Source organism: Heterodontus francisci, chromosome 7, assembly GCF_036365525.1.
Source record: "Heterodontus francisci isolate sHetFra1 chromosome 7, sHetFra1.hap1, whole genome shotgun sequence".
NCBI lineage: Eukaryota > Metazoa > Chordata > Chondrichthyes > Heterodontiformes > Heterodontidae > Heterodontus > Heterodontus francisci.
In genome coordinates this window covers 26,397,511-26,424,976 of record NC_090377.1, presented here as the reverse complement: position 1 = coordinate 26,424,976, position 27,466 = coordinate 26,397,511, and the positions used below count along the sequence as shown (strand labels likewise).

The 27,466-nt window shown below is 42.2% G+C and overlaps 1 protein-coding gene and 1 pseudogene across 1 annotated transcript in view; both read right to left on the bottom strand.

Moving 5' to 3' along the window:
- Window positions 1-27,466, bottom strand: part of cacnb4a (calcium channel, voltage-dependent, beta 4a subunit) — a 308,607-nt gene that overhangs the window by 9,837 nt on the left and 271,304 nt on the right. The window contains exons 9-13 of the mRNA XM_068034482.1: window positions 24,400-24,458; window positions 23,793-23,902; window positions 11,848-11,999; window positions 7,161-7,256; window positions 280-465 (exon numbers count right to left, since the gene is read on the bottom strand). Of these exons, the coding sequence (XP_067890583.1) occupies window positions 280-465; window positions 7,161-7,256; window positions 11,848-11,999; window positions 23,793-23,902; window positions 24,400-24,458 (603 nt within the window). The remainder of the gene's footprint in view (window positions 1-279; window positions 466-7,160; window positions 7,257-11,847; window positions 12,000-23,792; window positions 23,903-24,399; window positions 24,459-27,466) is intronic.
- Window positions 25,442-25,850, bottom strand: LOC137371687 (small ribosomal subunit protein uS12-like; annotated as a pseudogene).

Here is a 27,466-nt window from a genome sequence, read left to right as displayed (position 1 = left end):
AGTAATGCTCTGTTCACAAGGAGATTTTATCAGGGATAGGGAAGAGCACCTGATGGAAGCACGATGCAAAGCTCTTAAGAGGTGATAGAAATTTCTTATTTGTGCGTGGAGTTCAACCACATCCATAGTGTGAAGGACATCATAGATATGGTGAATAATTTAACATTTGCACATCTTGGTACAAGAGTCTGAGGTGTTCAAATATTTGTGTTGAAATATGGGTCATGGCTTACTTCGTCCCATTACTTCCACAGGTAACCACATTGTTTGTGTTCATACCTGCAACCCAGAGATAGCTGAAGGATATGTTGACAGTGCAGTACTACCTAGGTTTCGGCCCAGCAATGGATTCAGTGGTGCGCTACTGGGGGTATGTGTCGCACGCCAGTATGTTTCAAGGTATTCTGCCAAATGCTCACATGCATCCTCCAACTGGTTTTCATCCAGGATAACATCAAACATTTCCTACCAAATAGAGAGAAAATCAGCATTTTTAGACACAATAATTAAATAGAGCCCTTTTTGTCATTGTTCTAAGCAAACTACACTACATTTTAAAAGCTTACAAAACAAAATCCAATTAAAAAGATTAGTGTATTATTACTTTACACTGGCACATCTTTCGTGGAATTCTTCATCGTGAGATAGAGGATAAGTTTAAGTTTAACACAGGCACGATGGGCCAAATGGTGGCCTCCTGTGCTATAACAGTCTATGATGCTATGATCTGAGGAGTACAGAAAGTGCAAGGCAAACCCAAGATTTCATGTGGTGAATTTGCATGGGATGGTTACATTTTGAAATTTTAATGTTGCAGCAGAGTTATTGTTTCCATTTGGAGCTTGGTCAGCTGTTGCATAGCTTGCTGGAAAAGATTATGAGCTGTTAAATGAAAAAGTGTGATGGTATTTGTATAATTCAGAATAATATGCAACCAAGTTACTAAAAATAAAAGTCTAAACGCAGTCGTGGAGCAAAGTGATTTAGGGGTACAGATTGAAAGTAGCAATATAAGTTAACAAAGCCATAAAAATGCAAACAAACTACTGGGGTTTATTTCCACAGGAATAGATTAAAAGGCGGAGAGGTTATGTTAAACTTGTTTAGATCCATGGTTAGACCGCACTTGGAGTACTGTGTATATTATAGAAAGGATATAGAGGCATTGGAGAAAGTGCAAAAAAGATTTACAAGGGAGGTACCAACACTGAGATACTATAATTATCAGGGGAAAAACTGAACAGGCCGGATCTATCCAGAACAGAGAAGGCTGACGGGTGACCTAATAGAGGGCTTTAAAATTATGATGGTGTTGTATAGGGTAGATGTAGAGAAGACCTTTCCACTTGTTGGGCAGTCCAAAACTAGGGGTCATATATATAAGATAGTCACTAATAATTCCAATAAGGAATTCAGGAGAAACTTCTTTACCCAGAGAGTGGTTAGAATGTGGAACAAGCTCCCAAATGGAGTAATTGAGGATATTTGAGAATAGCATAGAAGTATTTAAGGGGAAGCCAGATAAGTACAATGGTAAAGGAATAGAATGATATGCTGATAGGTTTAGATGAAGTAGGGTGAGAGGAGGCTCACGTGCACATAAATACTGGCATGAATCAGTTGGGCCGAATGGCCTGTTTTTGTGCTGTAATTTCTATGTCATTTTATGTAACATCAACTTGATTTGCTATAGCACTTTTAACAGAAAATAAACCTCCTGAAGCACTTCACTGATGCGACAAAGACAAATGCCAAACCAAAGAATAAGAAAAGATATCAGGTGAAGTGACCAAAAGCTTGGTCAAAATCAAGCATTTTAAGGAGGGTGAAGAGGGTGGTGGAAAAGCAGAAGGGTTTAGTGAGGGAATTAATCGATTATTGATTGATTAATGCACAAGACTGGAGAGTTCAGGGGAGGAAGTGGGTGGGTAGCAGGGCTGTCGAAGGTTATAGAAATACCGAAGAGTGACGCCTTAAAGGGATTCAAAGACAAGGGCAAGAATTTTAAACTTGAGGCTTGGGGAACCGGGAGCGAATGTAAATCAGAAAGGACAAGGATAGTGGGATGGAGAGGGATTTGCTATAGGAAAGGATGTGAGTAGCAGAGTTTTTGGATAAAATCGGGTTTAATGAGGGGGGATTGGAGGCCAGCAAGGACAAAACTGAACTAATTGAGACAGGAGCTGAAGAATGCATGGAACGTACAAGGGTTTCAGTAGGAGGTGAGGGGGAATTTGATACTCCATTTGGCTTAACCTGCCTTTTTTATTTTAATGGATACAAATAGGTTACATATTCACCGTTATCTATCTGGATGCATTTCACTGCTATATGTGTAGAATTTTAAACAGAATTTTAATCCTGTTCCACTCACAGCAACATATTTGCTCGTCTGCCAAAGCTGCTCACTATTCCTGGAATATAAAGATAACCCTCAGCTTCTTTTCTATACTGAAAACCATCTTCTTAAACCCTCCTCGCCCGTCTCCTCTACCCTCATCTCCAACAAGTGTGAGGAGCAATGTTCCCTTTAAAGTTTAGTTGTTGTGCATGGCCAGTTTTTCCAACCACTGTCCCTTTAAATTCTTTTGTGCGGCAGCATACATTCAGTATTTATCACAGAACAAGGTTTGTGCCGTGCCTTCCAGGCTGCAGTGCGGCCATGCACCCTAGCAGGAATATTGGCAGAAAGCTCATGGACCTGTCACTAAGTTGACTGGGACTCACTTAATGCTAGGGGTTTGGATGGGGCAGAATTTGTAAGGAGCATCCAGGAGGGCTTCTTGAAACAATATGTAGATAGTCCAACTAGGGAAGGGGCCGTACTGGACCTGGCATTGGGGAATGAGCCCGGCCAGGTGGTCGAAGTTTCAGTAGGGGAGCATTTCGGGAACAGTGACCATAATTCCATAAGTTTTAAGGTACTTGTGGATAAGTCCTCGGGTGAAGGTGCTAAACTGGGGGAAAGCTAATTATAACAATATTAGGCAGGAACTGAAGAGTTTAGATTGGGGGCGGCTGTTTGATGGTAAATCAACATCTGACATGTGGGAGTCCTTCAAACATCAGTTGATTAGAATCCAGGACCGGCATGTTCCTGTGAGGAAGAGGGATAAGTTTGGCAAGTTTCGGGAACCTTGGATAACGAGGGATATTGTGAGCCTAGTCAAAAAGAAAAAGGAAACATTCATAAGGGCTAGAAGGCTGGGAACAGATGAAGCTCCTGAGGAATATAAAGAAAGTAGGAAGGAACTTAAGCAAGGAGTTAGGAGGGCTAAAAGGGATCATGAAAAGTCAATGGCAAACAGGATTAAGGAGAATCCCAAGGCTTTTTATACATATATAAAGAGCAAGAGGGTAGCCAGGGAAAGGGTTGGCCCACTCAAGGACAGAGGAGGGAATCTATGCCTGGAGCCAGAGGAAATCGGTGAGGTACTAAATGAGTACTCACCAGTATTCACTAAATCAGTATTCACCAAAGAGAAGGACTTGGTGGATAATGAGTCTCGGGAAGGGAGTGTAGATAGTCTGGGTCATGTCGATATCAAAAAGGAGGAGGTGATGGGCGTCTTGAAAAGCATTAAGGTAGATAAGTCCCCAGGGCCTGATGGGATCTACCCCAGAATACTGAGGGAGGCAAGGGAAGAAATTGCTGAGGCCTTGACAGAAATCTTTGTATCTTCATTGGCTACAGGTGAGGTCCCAGAGGACTGGAGAATAGCCAATGTTGTTCCTTTGTTTATGAAGGGTAGCAAGGATAATTCAGGAAATTATAGGACGGTGAGCCTTACATCAGTGGTAGGGAAATTATTGGAGAGGATTCTTCGGGACAGGATTTACTCCCATTTGGAAACAAATGAACTTATTAGCGAGAGACAGCATGGTTTTGTGAAGGGGAGGTCGTGTCTCACTAACTTGATCGTGTTTTTTGAGGAAGTGACGAAGATGATTGATGAAGGAAGGGCGGTGGATGTTGTCTATATGGACTTCAGTAAAGCCTTTGACAAGGTCCCTCATGGCAGACTGGTGCAAAAGGTGAAGTCACACAGGATCAGAGGTGAGCTGGCAAGATGGATACAGAACTGGCTCTGTCATAGAAGACAGAGGGTCGCAGTGGAAGGGTGCTTTTCTGAATGGAGGGCTGTGACTAGTGGTGTTCCGCAGTGATCAGTGCTGGGACCTTTGCTGATTGTAGTATATATAAATGATTTGGAGGAAAATGAAGCTGGTCTGATTATTAAGTTTGCGGACGACACAAAGGTTGGTGGAGTTGCGGATAGTGATGAGGATTGTCAGAGGATACAGCAGGATATAGATCGGTTGGAGACTTGGGCGGAGAAATGGCAGATGGAGTTTAATCCGGACAAATGTGAGGTAATGCATTTTGGAAGGTCTAATACAGGTGGGAAGTATACAGTAAATGGCAGAACCCTTAGGAGTATTGACAGGCAGAGAGATCTGGGCGTACAGATCCACAGGTCACTGAAAGTGGCAACGCAGGTGGATAAGGTGGTCAAGAAGGCATACGGCATGCTTGCTTTTATCATTCGGGGCATTGAATATGAAAATTAGCAAGTCATGCTGCAGCTGTACAGAACCTTAGTTAGGCCACACCTGGAATATTGCGTGCAATTCTGGTCGCCACACTACCAGAAGGACGTGGAGGCTTTGGAGACGGTACAGAAGAGGTTTACCAAGATGTTGCCTGGTCTGGAGGGTATCAGCTATGAGGAGAGGTTGGATAAACTCAGATTGTTTTCACTGGAACAATGGAGGTGGAGGGGCGACATGATAGAGGTTTACAAAGTTATGAGTGGCATGGACAGAGTGGACAGTCAGAAGCTTTTTCCCAGGGTGGAAGAGTCAGTTACTAGGTGACATAGGTTTAAGGTGCGAGGGGCAAAGTTTAAAGGGGATGTGCGAGGCAAGTTTTTTTTACACAGAGGGTGGTGAGTGCCTGGAACTTGCTGCCGGGGGAGGTGGTGGAAGCAGGTACGATAGCAACGTTTAAGAGGCGTCTTGGCAAATACATGAATAGGATGGGAATAGAGGGATATGGACCCCAGAAGTGCAGAAGGTTTTAGTTTAGGCAGGCATCAAGATCGGCACAGGATTGGAGGGCCGAATAGCTTGTTCTTTGTTCTTTGTAAGATTAAGAATATCCAATCATCTGCCTCTGCTGCTTCTCTCACACCCCATAGCCCACTAGACCAACCTTCCTCCAAGGTTCCCCCCTGCTCTAGCCCTGAACTCAAATTGTTCTCCAGTTCCTCTCCTATCTTTCCTCATGCCCTTTCCAATCTCATTTCGTTCATCAGACTCACTTCCTGCTCCCTCAACCCTATTCCCACTGAACTGTTGACCACCCAACTTCCCTTCCTGGCCCCAAAGTTAGCCAATATTGTTAATGGTTCTCTTTCCTCAGATACTGTCCCCCTCTCCTTAAAATCTGCTGTCATCAGCCCTCGCCTCAAAAAACAACCATTGATATTGCCCTTCTTGCAAAGGACCCTTACATTTCCAACCCCACTTTCCTCTCCAAAGTCTTTGAACATGTTGTCGCCTTGCAAATCCATGCCCATCTTTCCTGGAATTCCATGTTTGTAATTCTGCCACAGTACTGAAATGGCTCTTATCAAAGTCACAAAGACATCCTATCTGTCTGTGACAAGTTCTTCTCAACTTGTCTGCAGCCTTTTATACAGTTGACCATACCATCCTCCATCAATGTCTCTCCACCATTATGCCGCTGGGTGAGACTGTGCCTGCCTGTTTCCATTCTCATCTATTCAGTCATAGCCAGAGAATCATCTGTAATGGCTTCTCTTCTCACTCACACACCACTACCTCTAGTGCTCCCCACGGATCTATCCCTGACCCCTCAAATTTCTCATCTAGCTGTTGCCCCTCAGCAACATCATCCGAAAACACAGCGTCAGATTCCACATATATCATGAAGACACCCAGTTCTATCTCACCACCACCTCTCTCCACTACTCTGAAATTGTAAGACTACTTGTCCAACTTCCAGTCCTGGATGAGCAGAAATTTCCTCCAACTAAATATTGGGAAGACTGAAACCATTGTCTTTGATCCCCACTACAAACCTGGTTCCCTAACTACCGACTCCATCCCTTACCCAGGCACCAGTCTGAGGCTGAATAAGACTGTTTGCAACCTTAGTGTCATATGTGACCCCAAGATGAGTTTCCGACCACATATCAGTGCCACCACTAACACTACCTGTTTCCACCTCAGTAACGTCACCTGATTCTACCCCTGCTTCAGCTCACCTGCTCCTGAAACCCTCATTCATGCCTTTGTTACTCTAGGCTTGACTATTCCAATGCATTCCTACTTGACCTCCTACGCACTACCCTCCATAAACTTGAGGTCATCCAAAACTCTGCTGCCTGTGTCTTCATTCGCAATAAGTCCATTCACCCATCACCACTGTGCTCGGTGACATACATTGGCTCCCAATTAAGTGACATCTCGATTTTAAAATTCTCATCCTTGTTTTCAAATCCTTCCCTGGCGTTGCCCCTCCCTATCTCTGTAATCTCCTCCAGCTCTACAACTCTCCGAGATATCTGCACTCCTTCAATTCTGGTCTCTTAAGCATCCCCGATTTTAAATTGCTCCACCAATGGCAGCCAAGCCTTGAGCTGCCTATGTCCTCAGCTCTGGAATTCCCTCCATCATCCTCTCTGTCTCTTTCTACTCCTTTAAGACACTGCTTAACACCTACCTCTCTGACCAAGCTATTGGTCATCAGCCCTAATATTGCCTTACGTTGCTCTGTATCGAATTTTGTTTGATAACGTTCCTGTGAAGTGTCTTGCTGTTGTTGTAATTTACAACCAGTTCAGGAATTTGGAATAATAGATGATAGTTTAATTTTCTTTCAAGTTAAAATAATTTGAACTCTGTCAAACTCTGATTCTGGCGCCTGTTTATCTGAAGGAAGACACAAACTTGGTCTTGAAAGGGAAGTATTTCTTACAGCTGCTATGGCTAAATTATCAAAATCTATACTAATAAATAAGTATCATGTCTTCTGAGCACAGCATGCATGGGCAGGAACCTGTTACTTTGTGCACTGTTTATCTTGTTAAAGTATCCTTATCAATCAGATCAATTGCTGAATTATTACATACTGGAGGGCACTGTGCCAGTTTATCTGCTGCCACCAACTGGACATTGAGGTTTTTACTCTGTGACTTTCCCCTGGACTTTATCAACCTTTGCAGCACCTGGTGAAACCAAAAGAAATTGTTTAATCAAAGCCATAAATACTTACAATATTGAAACTCTAAAGACACTAATATTAGAAGCCAGTAAGATAATAAATCTCAGGCAAAGATTCATCTGTTTTCCACAGTGAAGTTCTCTCTTACAAACACAAAGACACAGATCATTTCATTTGGATCCTCATTCTGCATCTCCCCTTGGCCCAAAGTCTGGTCAATGTATTGTTCCCAGCATTCTGACAGTGCCTTTTTGTAGTTACTCACTGAATTTGTGCAAGACCAAATGGGTGAATTGCCTTTTTAAAATATTTTCCTCTCTTCCCAGATGAATTGCCCAGTTTTTTCTTTTGCCTTTTCCTGGGTTAAGTGACCAAGCTTACACACTTTGTTGACTCTTAACTGCATGAGCCAGATTGTAAATCCACCATGTATGGCTCATTCCAAGAACCACCAACACTATGGCTGACTATGGAATCTGTTATGAGATTGCTTTTTTTTGTTAAATATGTTTTAAGGGCTTATAGTTGAATTATGGACACTGATTCATCTAGAATCTTAAAGAGATGCTGAACTTTGTGTTTTTTTTTAAAGAAGTCACCAGAAGGTTCCTGGATTTGGCTAGTAGCCAAGTCTTACTGGAAGGCACCTGTAGATAATCAACCAGCAGGGGTTGATTTTGACTTGGGGAGATGTTTACAAAGAAGTGTCAGGTCAAGATTTATCGAAGTCAGGAAGCTTGACTTCTGGAATGTTTTTAGTTTCAGTTTGAACTGTTACAACAGACAGCTGGTTTTTGCCTGCCAGAGGAAGACCCAGCTCATCTCTCTCTCTCTCGAAAAGAAATCCTGCATTTCCAGTGTGTCAGTTTCCTATTTACAACTGTATTTGAAGAAACCCTGCATATTGAATGCGTGGGAACTGAAACCTTGTTGCTGCATTTTTGCTGTAAGACCTATCTGAAGCCTCTGTAGCTGCATTTCTTGGAAAGCCTACCCAAACTGATCTTCAGCATTGCCTGAAAAGAACTGTCCTAGGAAGATTCCAGTGACAGCCACCTATATGCATTTGGGATGCCAAACCAAAACCCAAGGACAAGCATTCTGCCTAAGTGGGTTTTTTTCTTTGTAACAGCGCTACAAACAAAAATCCCTTTTTTGTGTCTGGTTAACCGGTGTATGTATGTGTGTATGTATGTGAGGGGTTAAGATAAATAAGAGGCTTTAATATTTCTTTGTGCGTGTATGTTTTACTTCATTATTGATTAAGACTTGTTTTGTAATAAATTGATAATGTTGTTGTTTATTAAAGAAACATGGTTGGTATGTCTTATTCTGGGGAAAATAGAGTATATGATTGACCATATCAGTAAGCGGGAAAATTTAAATATATGTTGTGACCTGTGGAGAAGTGGGACCAGAATAAACAGACTACTCCTCCCGCCTCGGTCATAACAAATCTCATTACCTTTTGATTACGAGGCAAACCAATGGATCCAGACAACATATAAAAGAAATTATAACTGAGGTCTAAGGGTTGTTAGAGGGATAAACTCTTAGGAGGTGAAATTGGTCAATGTCAGCAGCACAAAATAAGGCTCGCAGTGAATTGGCAACCAATGTTTCACTTTGCCTGATCTTCTTTCCACTGAAGTTCACACGACGCTAGTTCAGACTCTTTTTGGAGATTTGTTTCCTAGTTTCATTGTTGCTTTTCCTCAGTTTGAAATAAAACATTTCTATAACAATCAATGGATCATAAAAACTGGCACAGTGAAAAACCGGCTGCCGATTTGCTATGAGCCGTACATTTCGCCCTGCTGGTGTAGATCAATTTCACCGCTTAATTTCTTCTACTGACACTCCAGCATGTAGAAATGGACATGACCATTTTGCAGATTGGAGTGTACACCCACAATTACAAAGTTAAAGATTACAGGACTTTGATGGGCAACTTCACTTGACTGGCGTTACTTTTGGACCACCTTCTGTTTTATAATTCACACTAAACTAAAAGTTTTGCTTACACTACCAGAATCTGTGCCATTAGTTCATTTTAAATACAGAAGGATCTTGAAACTGATCTCTGGAGTAGCCAACTTATATCCTCTGCTTCCTGTTATTAAACCAAGTATTGATTTACCATCACATTTTAACCCCTCATCCACAACTCCTTATTTCTGCCATTCATCGCCAATGTCAAACCTTGCCAATAGCTTTCTGAAATCCAAGTATAGCATTAACTGCACCTCTGATGCCCTCCAAGTCTGTTTTTTTGAAGATCTTATATTCTCCAGTTAGTTAAGTGTAGCCTCTATTAGTGAAGCTGTTGGTGCCACCTCTAACAGTGGGCACCAGTTTTATGGAAAGGCAGAATGCTTGGATGTCTGAGCCAAAACCCTCAATTATGGATTATTTCCTTTCTAGAAACCACTATGGTATTTTGGAGGGAGCAAATGGTAGCATATGTATTTGTGTATAATGTTTTGACATGATGAATTGCTATTATGACAAGAGGTTGCAGTGCTGATGGCCAGGCTAAAAAGAGCTGTACCTATTGATAGCTGGGTCACACCACATAACAGTATACTAAATGCCAGATGCACAGTTTGTGGTAGCAACAGAGTTATCAGCATTGTTCCTTATTCTATAAATAAATACAAGAACAAAAGAAAAGTCAGGGATGCGAAAATGCTTTTCAGCCCATCAATCTATTGCACCGACTTTCACATCTCAGCATCTAATGTGGTTGACTCTTATCTGCCCTCTGAAGGGGCCTAGCAAGCCATTCAATTGCATCAAGCCGCTACGAACAGTTAGTAGACCCACTTCAATGCAACTAGAGAAGGACAATAAATGCTCGTCTTGCCAGTGACACGCAAATCCTGAGAATTAATCATTTTTAAAAATTATATTTTGGATAACTCCAATATTTTTGTCTCTATTATCTTGCTTGATAGATTATTGTAAAAACTAATCTTTAAGTAAGGAAATTTTTTTCATATCAGTTATAACAATTATATTAGAAGGAACTTGCAATTACTTGATGCTTTATTACATCCTTCAGAAATGTCCCATAACACTTCATATGCAATTGTCATGATCATCTGGTTTATGGTGTGTATTAATTTTCTCGAGGTAACTTTTAATTTGGGAATTGATCTTGTTTTCATTTAACTTGAATTAAAAAATACCTGGTTTCAGAAGCTGGCAAACAAACCTAGGGTATCAAAGGGTATCTCATATTTATTTAGTAATGTCTCATTGGGAAGTGTAAAGACCCTATGCAATGTGAGCCCCTCTTAACTTGGTTGATGGAGACGGTGTGTCTGCAGCTGCCGTCATCAGGGGTTTAAATTATTCATATAATTTCCCAGAACAAAGAGAAGATTTATTGTTCAAAAATTTCTCCATGAGTTAGAGAGGTGAAAGCCATAAAACCCCAGGTGGCCTCGTTTAGTTGTGCAGTTGGAACCAGAAGGTTTAGAAGAAATTGCTTTTTCATTGTTGGCAATATCAATCAGGATGTGGATTTGAGGAATCAAATAGAACATTTTGGAGTTAGAAATAGTTCATTTAAATTGCTATCTGTGACATCCCACATGTATGCTATGGAGTTAGATGTTGCTAAGGAGTTGCTTTTTGGGGTCAGGTTTTTTTTTTGCGTGCTTGGTGACCGTTAGTCACTTGGTTTTGAGACAGAGAAAGCAGTTGGCTTTTGGAAAACTGTTGGCTTTAAAAGCAGCTGGACTCAGGAGCCAAGAAGACATCGGGAACCAGGGGTGTTTCTGTTTTGAGGCAGGCCCGTGCTCAAGCTGGGAAGTCCAGATTCCGGAGGTGATCTCATTCCTCAGAAGACAGCTGATAAACTAAGGAAATCAAAATGAATTCCTAAAAGCTGTGGTACACTTTAGATTGGTCCCAGAAGTGAACAAACCACCAAGATCCTGTAATGTATAGGGAAATTCTTGGGAGTGGAAGTAAGTTTAAAATATAAATGTTTCCAAATTGTAGTGTTAAGTTAGTAGTGTTTTGCTTTATTTAACTCTTGTGCAGTAACGTTTTGGTTTAAAACGTGAAATCTTGTGGTGTAATCCTTTCAGTAATAACTGGGAATTTGACTTTCTCTTTTTAAATGTTAACAGTCCCCAACAGGATTATAACAAAATGAACTGTGCTTATGTAGGCAAATGAAGTAGCCATTGTCCAACAAGCAGCAGTGAGATGCATAATCTGTTGTTTGCATAAACAACTCCCTAATGTTGTTCAAATAATACCTTGGAATCTTTAACACCTATATGAATCACTGGACAAGCAGACAGAACCTCAGTTTAACCTTATCCAAAGGCTGGCACCTGTCAATTCTGCACTTAATTCCATGTTGAATTGCTAAGTTACATGGTCTGTCATGTGTTAACATGGGGCCTGAATTCACAACCTACTAGACTTAGAAGCAACAGTGCTATCAACAGAGTTAAATTCATACAACTTTTTTTTTTACGTTTTGTTGTTGCACCTGTAGGAAGCAAATATATAAATTAAATCTATATATTTTAAACTCACTCTCACTACACTTATGTATGGATGATGTATTTTACCTTTGGAGAAGAAACTTTCACATGAACGATGATTGGTGCTAGGGAGGTCTTGATGAGCTGGGCAGGATGATTAATGGTGTCCGCATCTAAAACAACCAATTGCAAAGTTCTGGCCAATTCGAAGATTCTTTCAATTTCACTCTGCACCTCAGCTATTGAAAGAAAACGTAGGAACACCAGTTATAGTTTATAGAGCTCATGCTTCGAATGGTCATCATTCAATGTAGGCTACCTTGCAAATGCAAGGACACAATAAAGAAAATTGGGGCATCAAATCTTGTGTATCATTCAGCAAAGTTTAACTCTTCTCAGCTTTCTAATGAACCTTTTCTTGGGCTGTTAAAGTCATTAATAATAGTTTATATACCTAATTCATCTTTTACCTGTTGATATCTACCAGAACCCCTAACCCTACCATCCCCTTCATTTTGTTCAACTCTATTAAGCAGCTTGCTTATTTTCCAATTTCCAATTCTAATGGCTGGTCTATACCCAAATCATTAATCCTTTTCTTAAACTTTTCTCTTTGTAGATGTTGACCGGCTGGCAGTTTATGCTTTTATTTCAAAAAGTTGGGAATACTGTCTACTCTTGACTATTCAGATCACCTCCATTTAGACTGTGTTGTAACCACAACACACCAGAAAAACAGGGCATTGGTGAGGCTATACCTGGAGTACTATGTGCAGTTTTGCCTAAAGAAGGATTACTTACCCATTATGTTTAACTAACTTGCTGGAGTTTTTTGATGAGGTAACAGAGAAGGTTGATCAGGACAATGCTGTCGATGTGGTGTACACGGAATTCCAAAAAGGATTTGATAAAGTACCACATAAGAGACTTGTGAGTAAAGTTATAGCTCATGGAGTAAAAGGGACAGTGGATGCAAAATTGGCTGAGTGACAGGAAACAAAGAGTTAAGGGATGTTTTTTAGACTGGAGTGGAGTTCCCCCAAGGGTCAGTGTTAAGACTCTTGCTGTTCTTGATATATATATTAATGACCTATACCTTGGTGTAGAGGGTACAATTTCAAAATTTGCAGATGATACAAAACTTGGAAACATTGTGAATTGCGAGAAGAATAGTGTAGAACTTCAAAAGGACATAGACAGGTTGGTGGAATGGGCGAACAAGTGGCAGATGAAACTTAATCCAGAGAAGTGTGAAGTAATTCATTTTGATAGGAACAACAAAGAGAGACATTATAAAATAAAGGGTGCAATTCAAAAGGGAGTGCAGCAGCAGAGATGTATATGTGCATAAATGATTGAAGGTGGCAGACAGGTTGAGAGAGCGGTTAATAGAGCATACAGCATCCTAGGCTTCATTAATAGGAGAATGGAGTACAACAGCAAGGAGGTTATGTTAAACTTTTATAGAGCACTGGTTCAACCTCAACTGGAGTATTGTGTCCAGTTCTGGGCACCATACTTTAGCAAAGATGTGAAGGCATTGGAGAGGGTGCAGAAAAGGTTCACGAGAATGGTTCCAGGGATGAGGAACTTAGATTGGAGAAGTTGGGACTGTTTTCTTTGGAGGAGAAAGTTGAGAGGAGATTTGATAGAAGTATTCAAAATCATGAGGGATATGGACAGGGTAGAGAGGGAAAACTGTTCCCATTGCTGGATGAATCGAGAACAAGAGGGTACAGATTTAAGGTAATTAGCCAAAGAAGCAATAGCGATGTGAGGAAAATCTGTCACTCAGTGAATGGTTAGGATCTGGAATGCACTGCCTGAGAGCATGGTGGAAGAAGGTTCAATCAAAGCACTCAGGACAGAATTAGATTGTTATCTGAAAAGGAAGAATGTGCAGGATTTTATTCTGCCTTTGGAGGTGAGCACAGAGGTGGGGGGCCAAATGAAATGGGATGGGGCACCATTCCTAACATTGCCTGGGTGCCCTGCCATTTTGTCTGGGCGGGGAGGGTTAAGGATGGCTTTCCCACCCCAGGCCAATTGAGGCCCGTAAGTGGCCAATTAAGGGTCTCTTCCCACCTGCCTGCCACCAAAGGGGCATGCCACCAAATAAAGACGGGCGGCCTCCAAACGGGATCTATGGGGGGGATCCCTCCTTTGGGGACAATCCAGCAGTGATGGCCGTCCCCCCAGTACCTCAAGAAAACGCACCCCAACCCTCACCAACTCTCTCACCCCACTCAGTCACCGGGGCCTGCCTCACTAGCTCCGGTGACCCTGACCCCACTCATCTGCCCGGGGATCTTCTCCAGTCTTCCGTACTACAGGGCCTCATGCCTTCTGATTGGCCATCAGCTATGGAGGTGGGAGTTCGTCCCTTAAAGGGATGGCAGCCCCGACTGTGGGCAGTTATTTAACTGTCCGCCACGAGATAACAACGGGGGTCCAATGGAGGGCTGAGGTGGGGTCCCCCCAACCTTCCAGCCCTCTGCTGGAACCCCATCACCAGAATAAAATCTGGCCCAATGTTTCTTCAACTGGGGAATCTAGAGCACGGGGCCACAGTTTCAGAATAAGGGGTCGGCCACTAAAAGGGGTGTGAATCTTTGGCATTCTCTACCCCAATTCCATCTCCTATTTCAAATATATATATATAGTTTTCATTCCTGGGATGTGGGTGTTGCTGGCAAAGCCAGCATTTGTTGGCCTTCCATAATTGCCCTTGGGAAGGTGATGGTGAGCCACCTTCTTGAACTGCTGCAATCTATCTGGTGTAGTTATACCCGCAGTGCTGTTTGGAAGGGAGTTCCAGGTTTTTGACCCAGTAACAGTGAAGGAATAACAATATAGTTCCAAGTCAGTGTGGTATGTGACTTGCAAGGGAACTGGAAGGTGGTGGCGTTCACCTGTGTTAAAGGAAGAAAGCTAAAAGCAGTTTAGAAAGCGTAAGAGGGATCTGATTAGTCCAAATATACCTTTAAATGTGCACGTTTATATTAACTGTGCATGTTGTAATCTATAATCCAGAGAGAAAAGTGACAGATGACTTTATCTCAGATTAGTTTGCTCATTCATGTAATTTGTATTCATAAACCACTCTGTAGAATTAAAGTGCTTGACTATTTTTAACTGATGCCAGTATTCTCAAAATAGACTCTGAAAAGCTGAATCTATAATGCATTTACACTACAGATTATCTGCAGATTCCAGGGATGGGTTTTACTGGTGACTGTATAAATCTCCACTATAAAAATGTGCTTCAAATTGGTTAATGTTAAATGGATTTAGTCCAAGCTTTGAAGTTATAACAGTTTTTCAGACAATTATTCACTCTTACTACAGCAAACTATTCTTAAACCTAAACAGGACAGGAAATTTTAGCCAACATTTGGCACAGTATTGCACTTGCTCAGCAGCATAAGAACCTACAAAATTGTTGGGCGGGAAAATAATTGTTGGTTCATCAAGGCTGCTCCACATACATAACAGTCAGAGCATCACGACTAAATTTGCCTCCCATCTTTGCCCCCTCCACCAGTGTCTCCCACATCATACTATACTAATCAAAAGTGACCACGTAAAGAATATAGCTTTACAGAGAACTACTGCAGTACACTGTGTGATGCACTTTGAGACATTTTGACAAATTGATAAGACATAATATAAATGTAAGTTTTTTTTAATTCAGTGTTAAGGACTCTCAGTTGTAAACATTCCTTTTGGCCTCCTTGTCTCGAGAGACAATGGGTAAGCGCCTAGAGGTGGTCAGTGGTTTGTGGAGCAGCGCATGGAGTGGCTTTAAAGGCCAATTCTAGAGTGACAGACTCTTCCACAGGTGCTGCAGGTAAAGTTTGTTGTTGGGGCTGTTACACAGCTGGCTCTCTCCTTACACTTCTGTCTCTTTCCCTGCCAACTGCTGAGTCTCTTCGACTCGCTTCTCTTCAGCCCCGCCTTTATAGCTGTCCACCAGCTCTGGCGATCACTGGCAACTGGCACCCATGACTTGTGGTCAATGTCGCAAGACTTCATGTCGCAACTGCAAACATCTTTAAAGTGGAGACATGGACAGCTGGTGGGTCTGATACCAATGATGAGCTCGCTGTACAATGCGTCCTTGGGGATCCTGCCATCTTCCATGCGGCTCACATGGCCAAGCCATCTCAGGCGCCGCTGGTTTAGTGGGGCGTACATGCTGGGAATGTTGGCCGCCTCGAGGATTTCTGCATTGGAGATACGGTCCTGCCACCTGATGCCAAGGATTCTCTGGAGACAGCGAAGATGGAATGCATTGAGACATTGCTCTTGGCTGACATATGTTGTCCAGGCCTCACTGCCAATATCCCAAAATAAATACAGGTGAGGAAGGTCACTTGGATCAACTTAATCCATCTTTGCAAAAGAAAAATCCCTCAGCTCCCTTTTACAGTTGACTCCTATGACTAAGGTATTTACCTCTATTAATTTTCCTGGAAGTCTGTTCCAAATATTGGTAACTCCTTGGGTAAAGAAATTCTTCTCGACATCGGTCCTATATTTGACTTTTACCGATATTTGCCTTTGCTTCCTTGCTCTATAATCATGTTTTATCTTGAAATAATGCTCCAGATTTGTTTTTTTCTATCTCATTTATTATTTTATGTACTATATGAATTCCATTTAGTTGCCATCTCTCAGGGTGAAAATGGTCCAGTTTCTCTTATTTCGTCAAAGTCCAGTTTTCTGTCAGTAAGGATTTTCCCCTGGTTTTCTAGAACTATTTTAGGCTGTAAGTGGAGGGAACATATTTTATTGACTTGGGTGTCATTAGAGACTGATTGTCAGATGTTTGACTCATATTAAGACTACACTGTAGAAAACTGGAATTTTGATCACAAATTGGACCTGTTCCAAATGGTTAGAACATAAGAAAATATAAGAAAATATGCAGAATGATCAGTCATCTGACTCCTTCCACAGTATGTATAATCTTCCCTATCATGCATTCTACCCCATCCAAATAATCTACTTATGCAAAGTTCTACCTAAAACTCTCTTGTCCCAGAGGAATTAAAACTCTAGAATATTTATCAATTCATACTTCCACTATTCAACCTCAGTCTGCTGGTTGGCAATCAAGGGTGCGTCCATGTTTATTTGAATGATTTTGAAAAGAAAAATGTTACAGTTCATGTTGTGTTTGTACAGCCAGTCACAGATTGCAAATGATAACGGCTGCAAAATATCATTGGCAGCACAAGTTGCGTTTTCCCCTTTTTGTAGGCTTCCCCCCATTTTTCCTGCCTATATAAATATCTATGAACAGGGTTTAGGTTATTCTTCAAGCAAGTAATGCCAATACTGCCCCTTATGGTCACTGCAAGGCAAGGACGGTGAAGCAGCTTTTTAGGAATTGGTATCTAATCACATGATAATTACGAGCCAGATTTGAACTCGGAATAAGTGAGATAGTTTTGAATGAGATAAAAAAAAATCACCCTACAGATGAGAACAGCTATTTGGCTCACCTTAATCCATCCATCCTAAGGTGCTGTTGTAGCTGTTTCTTAAATGATTCTTAATTCTGACTTGCAGGGTGCCTCCCACCAATAATTATAGCACAGATCTTGTTCATGGCAGGTTAGGATTTTAGCTGCACAAAGGCAGAAACCAAAGCTTCCACCAAAAAAATAAAGTTACCGCTCATACACTCTGAACAACTATGTGGAGGGCAAATTAAATGGTCAGCACAACACAAAAACTTTCTCAGCCATAATTATAAATATTTATCACCACTATGAGAAGTGAAAAATATGAACTGTGGGCAATAGTTGTGTTCACTTGGACAGGCCTGATGAACCGACATGGACCTTTCCAGTCCTTTACAATCCAATGTTCCTACTTTCAGTGACACTAAAAGATGTAAATCTGCCACTGCCCACCTTAGGGAAAAGATAACAAAGAAAATACAGACAGATTAAACGTGGGTTTGTTCAGATAGAAGATGAAAAAAAAAATTGTTCTCAATCTAGTGCAACAAGGGTTAAAGCCAGCCAGGGTATTTGAACATGAAAAGGTGCTGGAAAGCAGGATTTACAGTCACTGCTTATACACACAGAGTGTTAGCAATGCTGGTGTTGGGTGATCTGAAAGGAAATGAATACTGACAGGCATGAAATTAGAATCAATGCAGTTCCCGCAAGAGGCAGCAAATGCAAGCCATTTGGAAACCTGACACTACAGTCAAAAAATAAATAATTACAGCAATTTTAGGATTATTTAAGACATTTAAAACAAACAGCACGAATGTAATACTGATATTTGTTAATAACCCTGTGTATTTTCACTTATTGGGTTTCGAAACTAGCAAAAATCAAATCGACAGACATGCCTGTGGATAAATACTGGCATTTCCAAAGTGGCTCTCCATATTGCTTTAAAATATACACAGTTGAAACATTCAAGATTTCAGATGTCTTCCCTGGCAGCTGATAAGGTGCTTTTAATTCTGAGAGGCCTCATACAGTGCTGGAGAAAGAAATGTCACCTGACAGCACTGTGATTATGGAGTGTAATGCTGTGCTTATATTACAGAATCACTTCAAGGAGGAGATCCAGGCTGCCAGTGCTGTGGAATCAAGCCCATTTATCTTGGAGGCCAGATTCCACAGTCCAAAAGCAACATGCAGATCATATATGTGGAAGATTGCTCATGTTCAGTCATTTGAAATTCTGCCTGCTGTAGTTTTCTCAATTACCTTTTTTTTATTCTTTCATGGCCTGCATTTGTTGCCCATCTCTAATTGCCCTTGACAACTGAGTGGCTTGCTAGGCTTTTTCAGGAGGGCAGTTAAGAGTCAACCACATTGTTGTGGGTCTGGAGTCATACGTAGGCCAGACCACATAAGGATGGCAGATTTCCTTCCCTAAGGACATCAGTGAACCAGATGGGAAGGTATGTGCACACCAGCAATTGAGCATTGGCTGAACACTCAGCCCAACAGCAACCAGAGATGATGGTGCCCTGTTAGATGATGACTATATTGGTACCACTGCCTCCAGAACCACCAGGAAAAAAAATCATCTCTTCAGTTGCATCTCAATGCCATCTCATACGCCTTCCAGCAGTGCTGCCAAAATCAACACACCTGCATCAGGTAAAAATGACATGACCTTGTGGAGGAGACATTTGTTTTTAGGTACAGATGACTATGACCCATATAAGAGTAATTTACATGTCAACTAATCATACAATATTTTGTTGAAGTCCATCTGTGATAAGATGAGAAAAAAAAGAGGCTCCAAAATGCATGAAAAAAAATGACATCTTCCCTGTATTTAAAAAAAATCATTTTCAGGATGTGGGCATCACTGGCAAGATGGCATTTATTGCCCATTCCTAGTAGCCCTTCAGAAGGTAGTGGGATGTCTTCTTCTGCTGCAATCTAGCTGCTGAAGGTGCTCTTGCGATGCTGTTAGGCAGGGACTTTGACCCAGGATCTTAAACATATTCTGTTATATTTTGGTAAAGATTTAGATATAACGGGCTGGATTTTACCAAAAAAAACATAAAGTCCCGACACCAAGATCGTTTGTGGGTCGTGGGGCTGCACGGGCGAGTGGTAGGACTTCCACGACGATCTTCCGCTTTGTGGGCATTTAGCACCTGGTCAGCGGGGGAGCCAGCCAATAACAGGTGGTGGGCAGGAGCTTGTGCCAGCAGGAAGTCTAACGGCACATTTTTAAAGGCCAGTATGCAAGGTCTGGCAAGGTGAGTGGCATGAATATCTTAAATGGCAGCCATGAGATGTGAGGCGAGGTGACTGACCCATGCACAGGAACTCACCAATGACCAGTGTGTGCAATGAGCCACAGAGTAGCTTCACATCAGAGGATCATGATCAGTCAGAGGTGCTCGCTGCAGGGCCAAGCAGGCATGAACCACTTGCAGAAGCCCTCCCAGTGGCACGATGACGGCACAGTCTGGCAAGCATAGCTGGGCCAGGAGAGTTGTGTGACACTGTATTTATGTCGTTGCACAAAAAGTGAGCTCATAATGCTTGAAAGCAGAAATGCACGGGTGAAAGTGTACCCTTCATTGCTCTAATAATGGAAGTGGGTGAGGAAATGAAGGAGATTGGATGAGCACCAGCAGGCTAGCCCGTCGCGAAGAACAAGGCAGGTGTGGAGCCCAAAGACAGCACGAAATGTGATGGTCATGGACACCAAACCTTCTTACTGGTGTTTGCAGTGGCAACTCTGTGCTCCTTGGTGATCACACGAAACTCCGGATAATGGACAGGCAGGAGGAAGTGGGTGGGCACGGATGTTGTTAACACTACTCTTGTCTCTCCTGCAGGGCCAATTGCATCAGAGCCACCTGAGACCTCAGAGGAGTCATCGCCATTTGAGGAGGCATCATCACCTCAGTCCAGCACACCAGTGCAGCTACTCTCACATCGGTGGGCATTGACATGTGTTTAAAGCGGGTGGCACCAGATGGTGAGCATGGCAGAGAGGCACCAGAGCAGGTAACAGAGGCAGTGACAGCTGCGGCCACTCCCCATCAGAAGACTGAGGAAAGTCCCAGCGATGCTCAGCTTTCTGCTGATGGTGATCCTCAGGAGTCGTCAGCAAAATGGCAGATGCTGGGACTGCAGCATGGAATGTGTGGACAGCTGTCAGAGTTCACAGAGGCTGTTTGCTCCCATGTGCAGATGATGGAGGAGTCCATCCATTTCACGAGTGGCGCCATGTCCCTGACGTATGAGCGCATGGCCTCCTTCATTGTGAGTAGTGACCCTCAGAGAGTGACATGCAACAGATCACTGGCCTCCACAGTATGGCCTCATTCTTCAGCAGTGTAGAGCACTAGGTTGGTGGTATGGCTCAGAGACACATGGACCTGTTGCCTGGTATGGTTCAATCCCTAGTAAGCAGGGGAGTGCAGGTGGGCCATGAAAGGGTCGAGGGCCAAATGCCTGAAAGCTATGCTCAAGATGTTCCTGGTGTTGACGGTGGCCCTTCGGCCCTTTTAATGGTGACACAAATGCTGCAGCCATCCCCGATGGCAACAGCTGCTCCTGCGCCGATGCAGGTGGTACAGCCTGCACCGGGCCCCTTTAGGCATTTGCAACCCAGAGGTCATCCACCATGGGCATCCTATGCACCAGACTAGCAAGGCCAGCAGCCTAGCTCCACATCAGCTCCAGACACTGGGACAGCACAATGTGGGAGCACATAGAACTGTCACGCAAAGGCACTTTGTTGTACATGGGATCTCACTGGGTGATTTTTATTTTCCATATTCCACTGTATGTTTGCTTTGTACACCTTGCCATTTTCTAAAATCCCCACTTAGACATCTCACGTGTTTCTTTCTACTTCAGTAGTCTGTGACCAGATGTTGAGGCTTTGAGATGGCACCCATGAAATGGTAGCCAGTAAATGTAGGGTTCTGGTCAATGAAGAACTTGGGACGGTCTGATCACCACTGACATAGTGATGGAGTTTCAGGTCACCATAACATCCACACGGAGACACCAGTCTTATGTCAATGGGGTGAGAGGAAATCTCACATGCACCGTGTGCAAATGAGGGAGTTGCGTGTCTCCCTTGCGCACATGTCAATGGCCGTAACCATCAGCCCCTCACGTGCATGGTCATCGCATACTGGGTCTAGATGCATTTCCCCCTCATCCTCCTCCTTTGAGGCAGCATGATCACTAGTGCCATCTGTCACCAGTTCAACTCCTCTCTGCTGTGCCAGGTTGTGCAGAGTACAGCACTCCACCACAAAACAGGAGACACCAGAGGGGCAGTATTGGAGGGATCCCCCATAACAGTTCAGGCATCTGAACTGCATTTTCACTACCCAATTGTCCCTGGGAAATCTGGCCAGTGGCGGGAAGACATTGGGGATCAGCTCCGATGCGTTCTCCCACCATTTTATTGCCCAAAGCCTGTCACCATGGGGCTTGTAATATTCTGCCCAACACTTCTAAACTGACTTGGCACACAATGATTTCAATTTTCCTCTGCTTTGTGGCTAGGATAGGCCTATTCCCTGGAAACAAGGCAGGGGCAAAGACTTGTTATGCCGGTTCCCTGCCACCCCATGTGTTTCATGCACATATCCTTCAGTGTAGGTGAAGACCACCTGTCTGAAACAGGACAGCACATGTATATCATATGGGTATAATGCAGGGGTTATGTCAGAAAACCTGCCACTTTCAAAGTATTTGCTTTTAAGGGCTAACAAGGAAGACCAGTGATGCTGGCTACTCCAGCAGCCAGAAGGCTTCAAGGCTAGTGGTTATTACATCTGTTGCAGGCATATCAGACCTACAGAAATGGTCATTCTTCCTTCTCCAGTTTTGGGTGGATGGTCATTCCAAGGGGTATTTCTGTGCTGGGGGAAATTTAGACCATGCTTTTGGCTACAACCTGGGAAATATCAGGGCCTCATGTCTATTTGGGTGGACTGCAATTTGGAGGGTGAAGAACAGCAAAATTACCCTCATTATGTCACAGAATCACAGAATTATTACTGCACAGAAGGACGCCAATCAGCCTATCGTGTCTGTACCTGCTGTCCGAGTGAGCAATTTACTTAATCCCATTCCCCCACCTTCTCCCCATAACCCTAATTCCCTTTTGAATGCCTTTATTGATCGTCCTTTTCAGTAGTGGTCACACAATGGTGTACTTGCAAAATTAAAAGTACATAACGCTTTCAGACATTCAAGAAAATATCTGATGTTCATTGGGGTCTGACCATGTCAAATATTTCCCTTCCCTAATTCCAGGTATAATTACTGGTCCCCTTTAGTAGCCTGCCAGTTAATCCACTTAACTGGAGTGAGTCCGCCAAGGAACTCAATGTTCTATGTTCAGTCAAGTAGTTGACTTCTATAGTTACAGATGTATTACAGACAGGATAATCTAATACTGCACAACACTCATTATCTGTGACAATATTCTGAGGGTTTATAAAAATTAATCATTTTTAAAAATCAATTTGTTCTTGATGTAGGCAATACGAACCTGATGGGCAGGCACAGTGAAGAAAACAAATTTTTAAAAATTAAAATATGTCCCAAAAGTAGAATGAAAGAGAACATCAACATCATCTTCCCTACATCCTTCTCTGTGTTTTACTTTACAGTGATTGGTTGCATTAATGTGGCAACATTGGAATAATTGTCCGCGATGGAAAGGGAGTTGAGTGTTTTCATCCAGGCAAAAACAAAGTTTTGTAATTAAATTCCAATTTTAAGAGCAATTATAACCAATAGTTTGTGTGATTTGTCTGTCAAAATTCAAGCACAGGTAAGTATTGAAGGGTGAATCACGTATAACGAATGCTGTATTGGATGGTACCATGATGCTGTTGTCCACAGTTGTTCTGTATTACAGCAGTACTGTAGCTATATCTGAAGTCTAAAACCCATTTTCTATCTTAGAAACATTCTCCCACAGACTCTCTCAGTCCTGTGTACCCCAACAAAATGCAGCTCCAATACTACGCTATGCACTCATTAGTACTTAATTCCCAATGCTCCATAAATACTTTCAAATCCTATCCTGGGAAGACATTCAGTATGCCTCCTCACAAATATTGAAATGGCAGCAGAAGGAGCTGGCAATAAAAAAGCAGGGCAGTAAACACCTCAAACAGGCAAAAGAGGACTGGATGTTTTGACTGAAATCAGAACTGGGTTCTGATGAAGGATCCCATCCAAAATAGTTCACTACCATTCTCTTTCAGGCACCAATATTCCTGCTTTAATTTTGGAATCCCTGCATTTGTGGGTAATCTTATTATCTTATGAATAATAAATTTTGCCATTTTAAAATCGAAAAGCAAACAGGAATGAGTTTTTTTTTTAAAGATATTATTGAGTAAAATTGAAAAGCTGTATTGGGCAGAAATCTGCTTCATGATGCGATTGCTCGGAGAATTTGAAATCTTGGGGAAATTGATGTGCAGGTTGAAACAACGTTGAAAGTTAACTTCCCTGCACAATAGGAACAAGTTGAAGGCATACCTATACTGGACCGTGTGTTGGAACGCTCCATTATTGTCCTCTTGCTGGGATTATTTAGGACCGAACGCTTGGCCAGGGATATGTCAGCTGTCACCCGTGTAATTGATATCCTATAACAAAAAGCAAGCAAGCAATAATTGTTCAGTCAAGCAGTTCTGCTAATTGTGATCAATTGTTGTCACAGGTATTTAATTTATCTGTCAGTTCTCTGACAAAATAAGCACCAAGTTAGAATGGCCTAAAGCATAGAACATATTCTATTCAGAGTTCCGGTGAAAGGCCTATCTGAAATGTTAACCACTTGTCCTTTTTCAGATGCCTACTGATCAGCTATCCATTTTTATTTCTGATTTCCAGTAATCAGTTTTTCTTTTCATTACTCAATTGTTTTGTTAGTAAATATTGTCTGCGAAGAAAGTGCTTTACAGTTGCCTGGAATTCTCTAACTACACTATAAAATGCCTTTTTATAAATAAATAAATAAAAATATTCTTGAAGGCGTTGTCCTATGCAATTTTAAAACCTGCTTGTTGACGATGCAGACTTAGGCAAAAGAAGACAGGTCATAAAGGACTAGAAGAGAAATGTGGGAAAGGAGTCTGCTCACCTTCCATCAAATCGATGCTTTAGGAAGTCAAAGAGAGCTTTCTGCATCATGTCTGTTACCTGTGCAGAAGGAAGAATGGAAAGGGAAGAACTGATGTTGAGCAGAGAAAAAGGGAATCGCAGAAGATGAAAGTAATTATAGAGAATTCTTATAGATCTGTTCACACCTGTCTTAAATCATAACTAACATGGTCATAACATAAGAACCTCATGTAAAAATGGGGGCTGAATTATACTGAGTGATTCCTATCTGTAACTACAAACAGCATGATTTTTACTCCCGATGGATGATGCTAAATTATCCTTTTTGGTGTATTTCATCTCCGTAGGCCAAATGTAGAATTTCTGCCACTGTGGCTGTCCATTGGTACCAACTACTGGTTCCGTGGTGGCAAAAAAAGGACACCACCAGTCCACGTGGTTCCTGCTACTGCCCTGCTCTCACGTTGCAATTTGAACGATATGAAAAAGCCCAATTCTTTGTATCTCACAGAATCACAGAATAATACAGTGCCGAAGAGGCCCTTCGGCCCATCGAGTCTGCACCGATGCACCAAAACACCTGACCTGTCTGCCTAATCCCATTTGCCAGCACTTGGCCCATAGCCTTCAATGTTATGACGTGCCAAGTGCTCATCATAATAAATAAGCATCAAGTGATCTATTTTTAAATCGACAAATGTAGAGCTTTTTAAACTTCTTTCTCCCTTACTGTTCACATGGTCAATTTAATGTTAAAACTGCTGAGAGACTGGCAATCTAGCTTCCCTTTAAATGCATCCATGATACTCGCCTCAACCACTCCATGTGGTAGCGAGTTCCACATTTTAACCACTCTCTTATATTTAAGGCCTTTAGTTCTTAGGACACGAACTTCAGCCAACTTGCAATATTGCTCCATTTATATTAATGGACCAGGGGTTGGGAGCAAAAGGGTAAACCATTCCCCTAAGTACTCTCAGGCTTCTAATTAGACCAATCGTACATTATTTTTATTTTAAAATATTTTAAAATGTTCAATCTTTGTTAATATACTGAAAAGTTTAAGATCTTGGTCTCTCTTTCTTGTCTTTGTACAGGGCCAACAGACATACACTGGCTAATTTCACCACCTTGAAACAGACACCAGGAATAACACCAACAGCATGGCCCTTAGGACCAAAACCAGTGACCAGAACTTAATTATTTTCCCCAATGAAATTCAAGCAATTTGGAACAAAAGTTGTGACTTTCTTGCCATTCATAATAAGCTGCACTCGAACATACTCTCTGATGGCAGAATTGGGCTGCTTAACCTCAACACCAACTTTTTCCAAGCCAACCCTTTGGCATGGGATGCACAACCAAATGGATTGGACTTCAGGGCAGTCCCACGTGGGCCTTCTTGTACTGTTTATTATGCCGAAGATTACGCAACTTTCTGGCTGTACAAAGACCACAGCACTTATCCATAGTCACAAACTCGGACCCTCATCCAAAAAAAAGCTTAAAAGCCTACTGTACCAGGTATTCCCAGGCACAGTTTTCGTGATGTCAGTCAGTCTCAACAGAGTTTGCTGAATGCTAGGGCTCAGCGGTGATATTCACTTCTTTAATATTTTACTTGCAGCCTTGGTAGTTTTCACAGCAGATTCCTTCTTAGTAACTGACTTGATCACAACTACAGTCACAGTTTCCCATCCAAGAACTAAGCAGGCCTAAGTCTGCTTTATTTCCAAAATCAGGCATTTTCAAACCAGTATGGCCAGTTGTACTCTTGTGCACCAGTTTTCTCACACCTAATTGGCCAGTGAATGGAGATTAGTTTAATAAGACTTTGTACATGAAAGGACTGTGGTGTCCAGGTTATGTGCAAGTTGAGCTCTTGTTCATGTCAGTTTTGTTATACACTCTGTAAAGGTTAAAGCAGATCAAGGAAAAAACTGTGCAGGCAAGACAGGACAACAGGAGCAGTGGCCTTTTAAAACAATTATACAGGATTCAGGAGTGGACCCAGGGGGGAATAAAGGGAGTATGGGGATGAGGCAGCAAAGTGGAGTTGAAGTATAAGATCAGCCAGATGTTACTGAACGGCAGAGCTGGCTCGAGGGGCCATATGGCCTACTTCAGCTCCTATTTCTTATATTCTTATCTTCTTATCCATTTATGAACAAAAGCCTCAATTAGCACCTCAAAGTCTGAGGTGCAATCTCAGACTGAGGTGTAAAATGAGTCTGGTTTTATGAATTAAATGTTCCAAAAACACAATAGAGTCACCTTGAAATGAGCTGTAGCAAATACAAAGGGTCAGGTCACCTTAATTTGTGTTAAATGTCAAGAAAAATGTAAAGCATTAAAGGGTCCTTTCATGTTCAAGGTGCCCTGAAGGCACATTTACATATGAGTTCTGTTAAAACTGGCACTTACAACTACCAGTGAGAAGAGAATCTGATTAATATCCCAAAGTAGCCTAAACTGGGACCTTTACACACAAATCTACTGTCTGTGGATGTTGGCTCACCAGATTATTTTGGGTGCTAAATTGCCCATATTTTTAAACAAGAACAACAGCACAGACATGTAGATTAATGTTACTTAGATTGTTTTGTGCTGATTGAAGGACTACCCTCAGGGATGCTCCAGCATATGATGGGGCACAGATACATATCCGTGAACTTTTACAAGGAGTTGCAGAATTCATAGTGCAGTGAATATTACTGAATGGCTTCTTTGCTCATACTGTGCAAGCTGGGAAAGCCATCCCCACTCATCTACATGGCTTTGCATTATGTTTTCTCACAGTGGCGCAGTGGCTAGCACTGCAGCCTCACAGCTCCAGCGACCCAGATTTGATTCTGGGTACAGTCTGTGTGGAGTTTGCAAGTTCTCCTTGTGACTGTGTGGGTTTCCTCCGGGTGCTCTGGTTTCCTCCCACAGCCAAAGACTTGCAGGTTGATAGGTAAATTGGCCATTGTAAATTGCCCCTAGTGTAGATAGATGGTAGGAGAGTTGTGGGGATGTGGTAGGGAATATGGGATTAATGTAGGATTAGTATAAATGGGTGGTTGATGGTCAGCACAGACTTGATG